This window comes from Photinus pyralis, unplaced genomic scaffold (assembly GCF_008802855.1).
Source record: "Photinus pyralis isolate 1611_PpyrPB1 unplaced genomic scaffold, Ppyr1.3 Ppyr1.4_LG1, whole genome shotgun sequence".
Classification (NCBI taxonomy): Eukaryota; Metazoa; Arthropoda; class Insecta; order Coleoptera; family Lampyridae; genus Photinus; species Photinus pyralis.
This window is the reverse complement of record NW_022170249.1, coordinates 22,721,734-22,732,333: the sequence shown is the minus strand read 5'-3', so window position 1 is coordinate 22,732,333 and position 10,600 is coordinate 22,721,734. Positions and strand designations below refer to the sequence as shown.

Sequence of the window (10,600 nt, the reverse complement as noted above, 5' to 3'; positions counted from 1 at the left end):
GTACCAAATGCGTACACAAGACAATTCCAGATACTGGATCATTGAAGTACATTTGCTCTACAAATCCTACATGAAATTGCACATTATCAACTGCCCTTTAAGGAAATGGCCTGTAGAATCCATAATTTCAAACAGTTCCAAGATTGGGCTACTAGTTCAAAAGTTACAGCCCTTTGAATTTTCTTTCGAAATTGGTTTCTAGTCCATTGATAAATACAGTTATGGACAAAATAATAGTGTACTACCATTGAATAAAGAATCTGATTATTATTCAACGGTACTACATTGAATGGTGCGAAATAAATTGAATTTTTGCAGAAAAGTCACAATGTTATGAGATAATAATTTCACAAATGTAATCAAAAATTTATTAATAAAGAATTATAATAATCACCATTTATCACAAAATAAAATTAAAGCACTCTCTTCCCCTTAGAACAATTGTTTTAAACCATAACAAACTAAAATAGGTATAAACAAAGCATCTCAATAGAATTAGTAACATTATTAACATTACATAAACAATATTGATAAACTCAACAACAAGTCCAGCAGCATGTTAAAAAAAATAAAAACAAATAATCACTCTAAATGGTAACATAATGTAAATGCGAACATCTTTAGTAACAAATCTTCAAAGGCACAGACTTCATTATTGCACAACGGTTTCTGAGGGCTGACTCTGTTCCACTATACCATTTTCGACGGTTCGTGGAGTAGTTTCACTACTACTAGTGTTGACGCTACCCTCCGTACTATTGTTATTTCCGTTCACTTCGCCATTTTCCTTATTATTATTAGATTGGGTTCTACTTCTGGGATTGCGATTTTGGTTGGCGAAAAATCGTGGTTTCGGCTGTATGGCCTTCTTTTCCGGATCGAAGAAACAATCTAAAATCTCTAAAAGTTCCGTAAGATCCTTTTCCTTAGCATTGGGCACCTAAAAGTCGAGTAAGTTAGAAATTGAAATGGTCAAAATGTGCGAACCGACCTCATTTTTGAGAATGCCTTCAATTCCATCCTTGGCGCTGCTCTCGTACGCACTCTGTAATTTGGCATAATCGATATTGTTCTCGGCTAGAAGGCGGCGTAAATGACTAGCGTGTCGTCTTTCTGGCAGTGTTGCTTTCATTAGCGCGCCAAAAACTGGCCTAAACGTGTTTTGTCTTTCCAATAATACCTATTAAAAATGTTAAAAAATTAAAAATAGAAGTACAATGGAAAGATTTTTGAGAGCCAGTGACTAAAATTAGTTTGCAAACAAATTACTTAAAAAACAGCAGCAGTTACCCACGTGATACATTTGTTTTTTTTTACCAAAACCAAACAAACAAGAGCAGTTCGGGAAATGTAAAATTGTCCTGTATAATTCTTAAAAATTCTAGTTGGAAATTTCTAAAAATTTAAGAGCCTATTAAATTTGACTTGGATTTAGAATTAAATTCTGATTTAAGGAATTCTTTTATTCCACAACAATACAATTTGACAAATTCAAGGGTTCATTTTCTTGCTGATTTTATCCACCAAAAATTAGGTAAAATTTTGGCTAGCCTTCGGCAAAGGGTGATTAATTTTACTTTAGACAGTTTTAGTTCAGAATTTTAAAATTGTGCTAACCAAGAGAAGTTTCAACCCTTTATGCAACAAAGATCGTCGTACGGTAAACCAATAAAAAAACAATGTGCGATTAGCTAGTTTGATACAGAAAACCAACGTAAAGATGTAAGACCCCAATGTGTGTATACTTTTTTGAATGTTTTTGATAAGGATTGGTAAGGTCAGATGGCGAGATATTAAATATCTTTCAGTGTGTCTTAAGAGAAATTTCAAATACATACAGGGTGGTGTTTTTAAGTGGATCATTAGAAGTGACTCAGGAACGGTTTGGAATTTTGATTCGAGACTCATTACCTTTTTTGAATAATCGATCAAAAGGAACTATTTCAAAATATTTTCAAGATGGCCGCTTTTTCGGTTGTAACAGAACGATATCGGAACTTTCTTATTTAAATGGCACCATGTTTTCTGATGGTATTTTTGAATTTGTCATAAAAAATCAGTATGATTTTGTTAATATGATGCTATGTCTAACTGATAGGGTTTCGAAGTTATTTGACATTTTTTCACAGTTTCAGAGGTTCAGTAAATTAGCCATATCACTGTTGTCTGACAAGTTAGCAAAATGTTTTGTTCACAAAGGACAGCTAAAAATCTACTCTATTAAACGTTATTGGTCCGATTCGAAAATAATACAAATAATCGATTAAAGTTGACAATCGTTTTTGGTCAAAAACTCGAAACCATATATTTACTATGCATCAATGGAAAGAGCATAAAAAAACGGACAAAAAATGCTCTCAAAATTATTCTAAAATGGACAGTTTTTTTTTAGAGAAATTTTGCAAGTACAACATTTTCCCTTATAACTTCCGTATGATTAGCAAAAAATAAGGAATTCACTGGTCCAAAAAAATATTATACATTCTATTTGAAAAACAAACATTGGTGCTGTATCTTAAAATCTAAGCAGGTTATGGAAAATATAAAAATACCCCCCTACTAGACTACTACACAAGAAGTGAAAGTTTTCAAAATATCCCCGAAAAACATCGAAAACAAGCAAAAATATCATGAGCGTACGAATGGTGCACAAATTCTTAAAAAATATTCATAAATAACTTCGGGAATGCGAGGTAAATGTCAAAATTCTAATTTTTGAGAAGTGCGAAATTTTGAACAAATTTTTTTTCTGGCTATTTGCAATCACTGCAATCATTGCGCCCTCTTGATACCAAATCGGCATCTAATTTTGCACAAGATACGTATTTTACAAAAAGTATATCTTTGAGTGCAGGTGACACTATTTTAGAAGCGTCTTTTTGATACCCAGATTCTTGACTAAAAGTTTACTCAGTGAAATACCTGAACAAATACCCCTCAAGAAAAGCAAATTTCACTACTTTTTTGAGGGTGGTTCCCAAACAAAACATGTTGGACTTTCGTTTTATTTGGAAAAAGTGCTTGTATTGATCCCCCTACCACCTAATTTTTTTTACATACCTACTTATATTATATGTAACACCCTGTATATCTGTAAATATCCATTTTGTGAAACAATGTTTCAAATAAGTTATTTTGTATTTAATTTTTTATCAATGGATTTGTTTATTTTTAAAATCGCAAAAAACTGCGTGTAGTTGTATTTCAACAATGCCCATTAATCTACTCACCCATGACCGTTTTATATTCATCTAGATATTGAAACAATTGATCGCGCGTTAGAACTGTCAAGGTACTACGTGAACTTATCAAAAGTTACTAATTTACATTAGTTGACATCCATTTGTGAGTGAAAATACACTTTTGAAGTCAACGGAAATGGGTCTTTTATTCGAAAGGCGGCATACTGAAATTTTAATAATGCTGGAATATGGAAAAAGGACTAGGAGGCACCTTCACTTGTTTCAATATCTAGATGACCATAAAACTATCATAGGTGGCGGTTTTTTCAAAAATTATCCAATGCAATGGTGCTTTTTGGATACCAATCAAAAGATCTGCTGATCAGTATTGTCTTTCAAATATTTACATTTAATTTAAAATTAATGCAAAAGTAAAGTTTAAAATACGCGGTATTGCCCGGATGTACGAACTGGTTTGCCGTAGTTGAAGCAGGCGCTGAATGGGAAATTGGATAGTTGATCTTTTAACGTAGTCATATTAAGCAACGTTTTACGCTAAAACCTTGAGGTTGTGGTGAAAATAATTTTTAATTATTACCAGCCAGCGCCTGGTTTAGGTATGTTCGCTCACAAGTCAGTAGTTACCCTAATGTAAATCTTTTAGTTTGTAAAGTTATAAAAAATAAAGTCAACTCGTCCTGCCATCTTCTTTAAAGCCCAACCCACCTACCAAGCTACCGGTGCAACTTTGGCGCCCAACGTGGGGCCCGATGCTAGGGCAGGATCGAGAAGAAACAACGGAAGGCTATGCATTGCGTAGTAGAGGTCAAGTAGTACCAGAAACATCGGCAAAAGGACAAGATAGCAGTCGCGGAGCGATTCCAAAAAATCTGGTCCAAACACAAGCTGCTGCTCGTGCAGCTACTCCTTTAGATACAGGTAGGAGAAACGAAATTCCCTCAGCACCTAGGGGTCACAGGGCAACGGAACCCAGCCAATTCATGCATAGGCGTGGAGATAAGGATAAGATGCCAGAAGAGTTTTTTAGAACCCCAACGTCGTCGCATCAAAATAATTTCTCACGGCGGTCAAGGTTGCGAGAAAAGGCGGTAACTGAGGATGTCGATAATTTTTTCCCTGGGCGAATAAGTATGGAATCGAACAGTAATCCACCAACGTTCCATTATCAGCCATCACACCTGCCAGCGATGTTCAAAGAAGGTACCATGTTGAATTTTCCCAAATTAGATAACGTTAATCGTATTGCAACAAACGAAAGGTCAGTTCAGCCACATTCCGTGGATAACGCAAAGCATATCAATGTCGATGCAAACCGAATGAATGTAAATAATCAGAACAATGTAGTAGATTTAGTTACCCAAATTGTGTCGTCTTTAATTAATATGAATGTAATTAGTAACAATAGTAATGAACAAGTCAGGCATGTCACCACTACGGCAAATGCAGAGTTTTTAAAAAAAATGCCTATATTTGATGGTTCAGACAGTTTAAACCCTATGGAATTTTTAGCAAAAACTGAATATTTATACAACTCGCAAAATATTAGTTTTGAGGGTCTTAAATTTGTTTTGCATAACCAGTTTAAAGGACAGGCATTGCTCTGGAGTCGCGCTTATTTGGATTCATTTAGAGACTTTACGACCTTCAAACAAGCTTTTAAGGAGCATTTTTGGTCTGAAACTAAGCAATTAGAAGTCAAGTTAGCTCTTCAAGCAGCACGATACCCAGAGAAAAATAAGGGTTTGGTGGATCATTTTATGTACTATTTAGCACTGGCTCATTATTTGGAACCCCCTTATCCCGAAGCCTTATTAATTAAAACCATTGCACGTCATTACCCGCCCAACATATCTGCTGTGTTAGTAGGTACGGTGTCGATACCATTATGAATTTGCAACCGGAATTGTGTAGTATTGAGGAACAAATAGCGGAATCATGCCGGCTGGCCTCTCTTACCGAAAACCAGCGAGCTCATTTGCATAAAGTGTTAATTAACTATAAATCCATTTTTTCGGAGTATCCTGGACGTACTCAGGAATATTCGCATAAAATTAAATTAAATGATTCCTCCGAGTTTTATAGAAAACCATATCCTGTCCCAATTGTACATCGTGCTGCAGTACAAAAGCAATTAGACCAGATGGAAGAATGGGGAGTTATCACTCGGGTTGCCACCCCATATATCTCACCTATCATGGTCACGGTAAAAAAGGACAAAACAGTCCGTATTTGTTTGGATGCGCGTCATTTAAATTCGGTCATGGAAAGAGAGCACGAAACTCCTCCACCGATAGAGGAGCTGTTACATTCTTTACCTAAAGTTCGTTACATGTCTTCTATCGATTTCACACACGGTTATTGGCAAATTCCATTAACTTTGGAGTCACAAAAGTATACTGGATTTAAGTTTAACGGACATACTTATTGTTTTTGTGTCTTGCCATTCGGGCTATCATCAAGCGTTAGTTCATTTACACGGTGCTTGTCAAACATTTTTGGTACGGAGTTTAATGATTTTGTACGAATTTACATTGATGATATTCTTATACTGTCGGAGACCTTTGAGCAGCATTTGCAGCACATTGAATGCGTGCTATCCCGCTTACAAAAATCGGGTTTTACTTTAAGAATAAGGAAATGTGCGTTTTTTCGCGAAAATATGCCTTTTCTGGGTTATATATTAGACGCGTCGGGTATTCGTCCAGACCCCGCTCGAACTCAAGCAATTCGGGATTACGAGGCGCCACAAAATGTAAAGCAACTACAAAAATTTTTGGGATTGGCAAATTTTGATAGGGCATTTTGTGCTAACTACGCAGATATAGTTGCGCCATTGAATTACTTATTACGGAAAAAGTGTACGTGGAAATGGGGCGAAATCGAAAAGAACGCGTTCGAGGAGATCAAGGGAAGGTTAGTTAAGAGCACCCTGCTTTATCATCCACGTGAAGATCTACCATATTACCTCACCACTGACGCTAGTGACGTAGGGTTAGGAGCGCAACTGTTTCAAGTCGTGGATGGGGAAAGAAAAGCGGTAGCATGGGCAAGCCGTATGTTGTTGGATAGGGAAAGGCGGTATAGTTCCAACGAAAAAGAAGCGTTAGCTATTGTTTGGGCCTTAAATAAATTTAGGATTTACCTATTAGGGCGTCCGTTTGTAATTTATACAGATAATAGTTCCGTAACCTATTTGAAGACATGTCGCTTGTTATCAGCACGGATCGCCCGTTACGCGATGGCGTTACAAGAATATGATTTCGAGCTGAAACACATTTCGGGTACTGAAAACATGATCGCGGATGCTTTGTCCCGGTTTGCTGTCAATCGCCCACCGACACCAACAGACAAAGTGTTTGGAATTTTTCCCCTATTCAAACTACCGATAACTGTTAGTACGTAACCAATTGAAGGATATAGCCATAAGACAAAGGCAAGATCCTAAATTATCCAGTATTATTCAGAGTCTGTCGAATAATTCAGAATTTAACAAACGATTTACTTTGTTAAACGAAATTTTGTATATCCGTCCCGAATCTGACAGTTGTAAACTGTGCATACCAAAAGAATTGCGATCGTTGTTTATTGAAGCATATCATTGCACCTTAGGGCATTTCGGGGCGTACAAAACCTGGAAAGCACTTCAAGGGGAAGTCTGGTGGTCGAACATGCTTAAAGATGTCAAGCAATGGCTTCGCAATTGCGAAGTGTGCCAAAAAACCAAGATCAGTTCCATGCCATCACCACCCCCACAGGCTATTATTGCTAAAGAGAAGAACGAACTTTTGGCGTTGGATCTTTTTGGTCCGCTGCCGCCAAGTAGGGGAGGCGTTACGTTTATATGCGTAATAATTGATGTGTTTACTAAATACGTGACGTTTTATGCGTTAAAGAAAGCCACTACGCGGGCTATTTTACATCGTTTAACCAATGACCTATTTGTAAAGCAGGGTTTTCCACAAAAAATACTCACGGATCACGGGACGCAATTTACTGCGAAACGTTGGGCTGAATGTCTAAGTGGGTTCGGGGTTAAAGTAGTACATTCATCAATTCGTCATCCGCAGAGCAACCCTGCCGAGAGGGTGATGCGCGAATTAGGAAGGTTATGCCGTACCTACTGCCACGACCACCATACCCGTTGGGCGTATGAATTATCAAATTTTGCGGGTTTCCTTAACGCCCTTGTCCACGAGTCCACCGGTTTTAGTCCCCAAGAGTTACAAATGAGTAGTGAGGCTATCAAGCTCCTGCCCACCAATTTGCAACCACCACAGAGCGATACGTTTTCTCCCGAGCTTAAACTAATAATGGCCCAAGAAACTTTGGAGGGTGCTGCTGCGCGAAGGAGTGCTCGTATCACCAAGCGTCCTTTTCCTAAATATGAGCCAGGGGAACTTGTGTTACTAAGAAGTAGTCCTACTTCATCTGCCATAAAAGCAGAGACTAAAAAGTTCCTGTTATTGTTTGAAGGCCCGTACCGTATAAAAAAGGCGTTAGGCGTGTTCACTTATGTATTGGTTAACCCCGAAAATGATTGTGAACGGGGAATTTTTCATATTTCCCATTTAAAAAAATATTTTGTTAGGACAGAGTGACAGAGGCAATACCGTACTTTTAACCTGGGGTGCGAGTTGTAGCAGAACCTTAATTTAAATTAATGCAAAAGGTAAAGTTTAAAATACGCGGGTATTGCCCGGATGTACGAACTGGTTTGCCGTAGTTGAAGCAGGCGCTGGAATGGGAATTGGATAGTTGATCTTTTAACGTAGTCACATTAAGCAACGTTTTACGCTAAAACCTTGAGGTTGTGGTGAAAATAATTTTTAATTATTACCAGCCAGCGCCTGGTTTAGGTATGTTCGCTCACAAGTCAGTAGTTACCCTAATGTAAATCTTTTAGTTTGTAAAGTTGTAAAAAATAAAGCCAACTCGTCCTGCCATCTTCTTTAGAACCCAACCCACCTACCAAGCTACCGTTGGCAACATAATAAAGAAAAGTTGATACACTGTTTGACATTACCTGCCTCGGAAATTAAAGTACTCGGCCCCAAAAATGCACCAAAGAACAACCCGAATTCAGGAATTGTTTTTCTAATGATAACTTGCAATACATCACTCAGAATTTCTAGATAATAAGAATAATAATACTTCTTTATTAGTTACTATATACAAATGAAGTACTTTCAACGCATAAGAAGAAATAGATATTAAAAATTATGTTCAAGAGTCGATTATTACTGACAATTTTGTTACATTAGTGCAGAGCCGTCCTTAGTAAATGCGAGGCCTGGAGCGAAATATTTTTGCGGGGCCTTTTTTAACAATGATTTCCGAGGGGGGGGGGGGGGTTATGGAATACCTCCGAGGGGAGTGAGTCCGACTCCGGAAATTTTTGCAAAATTATACATGCAAAATCGTCATTTTAAGCACTTTGAATGACTGTCACGCGGCGAAGGGAGAGGAGATCATGCAAGAATGATTCACTCACCGGCGAGCGCGAGGGTTTGTTGGCGACTAATGACTATCACGTGCGAATGAGAATTTCGTTCGTAGGTTTTTTAATTAATCAATAGTTGAACATATTGTGCGGCTAATCAGACAGATATTTTATATACTATATTATACAGGGTGCGCATTATGTATGGAATGTAGTATATATCTCGGGAAATATCGAATATATATGAAATTATTCCCATAAATGCCAGCATTCAGTTGTTTTTATTTCAGAAAACAAATGAGTAAGTAACGAAAAACAATTGAATTTTTTAAATGGCAATGCACCTTTTCATTAGGATCATTTGATAGATGTTTTTCCCTTTTCGATGATGTAACATGTTAGCACCCTTAGTCAAAAAAATGTATCATAATTAGATGAATAACATTAATCCAGATATCCTACATAAAAATAAAACAAATGAACGTGTACGTTTCTTATTAAACCTTGAAGACAAAACGAAATTAGCAGTAAAATGGTTTTCATCGCAATGAATGTTCAAAATGTTCATCATTCACTGCAAGGTAGTGGCATAACCTATCCCAAACAAGTTGTAAATCAGCATATGCATGATTAAAGCGCATTTTTGGTAATACGGATCAGTATTTTATTAGCGAAGTTTAAAATTATCGATCTCACGAGTAATTTTGGCTGCGTTAAATAATTCATTTTATTTAATTTCAATTGAGGGTACATCTTAATTTTGTAAAACAAATCACAAAGTAAATAATTAAGTTTTTATACTGGTAGCGCTATCTAACGGTAAAATTATAGCACCTCCAAAAACCATATCGAAATTATTTTCTTAAATTATCGATCTCACAAGTAAACTAACTCAAAATAGACTAGAGCCTGCACATCTACACTATAGCAGAAAGCTTTTAGTAATAATTTGAGTCTCTAGCTATTGTAGTTGCTAAGAACTCAGCCGGACAGCCAGCCAGCCAGAACGTATTTTTTCAAAAATGCGCTAAAAACTTGAAATAAAAATTAATTTCTTCTACACGGGTGCTAACGTGTTATGTCATTGAAAAGAGAAAAAAAATCTATCAAATGAGTCTAATGAAAATGTGCGTTGCTATTTAAAAAAATTCAATTATTTTCATTATTCATTTGTTTTCTGGAATAAAAGCAATGGAATGCTGCCTTATTATGGGAAATAAAATGTAACAACTTTCATATAAAAAATTGTTGTATACATTCGATCTTTACCGAAATATATACTATATTCCATACATAATGGGCACCCGGTATATTTATATATTAAAATATTATTATATTATTTTTATTTTCATTAAATAAAACCTTATATTTTTTTTCAGCGCGAGGCCTGGAGCGGCCGCTCCACTCGCTCCACCCTAAGGACGGCTCTGCCGGCATGTAGAAAGTGACATGACATGACCACACAACAGCATCAAATGCAGAATGTAATGCTATCTATTCTGTTACTGGCTAAAAAAATGTCATTTCTGATGTTCACTCTGATTTTATTTTCTGTGTCCTCTTTAATTAATCGGAAAAGAAGAATAATTCGATTGTTTGATTTTTATTCGATATGCCATTTTAAGGAATAAAATGAAATGGAACTATGTGATGACATAAACATAAAATAAAATCAGATTTAAATAAATAAAGAATAAATCTGATCTTATTCATTTTTTTAAAGTTGTTATCTTTATCACACAGGGGTTACCCGACAACTAAATAATTGTGCAAATAATTTTTTAATTAGCACTTTTGCCGCCGTCTACTAACTGGCCACCTCTCTCCCATCTCATTGGCCTTCAATTCAGATTCTCATTTAATGATAAGACACAAACTATAAAGATACTACCTTAAAATTTGCAATCTCCTCCTCCTCCGCCGAGACGGGATTAACAAATTTACTAATAAAGCTACT

At 36.4% G+C, this 10,600-nt stretch overlaps 1 protein-coding gene across 1 annotated transcript; it reads right to left on the bottom strand.

Annotated features, from left to right (window-relative positions):
* Positions 1 to 345: 345 nt before the first annotated feature.
* On the bottom strand, positions 346 to 10,594 carry LOC116181718 (maternal protein exuperantia-1-like). Its single transcript, XM_031502138.1, has 3 exons — positions 10,535 to 10,594; positions 992 to 1,180; positions 346 to 940 (listed from the first exon to the last, which is right to left on the bottom strand). Exons 2-3 carry the CDS (start codon positions 1,130 to 1,132, stop codon positions 653 to 655), a joined length of 429 nt encoding a protein of 142 aa, XP_031357998.1. The 5' UTR covers positions 1,133 to 1,180; positions 10,535 to 10,594; the 3' UTR covers positions 346 to 652.
* Positions 10,595 to 10,600: the final 6 nt, after the last annotated feature.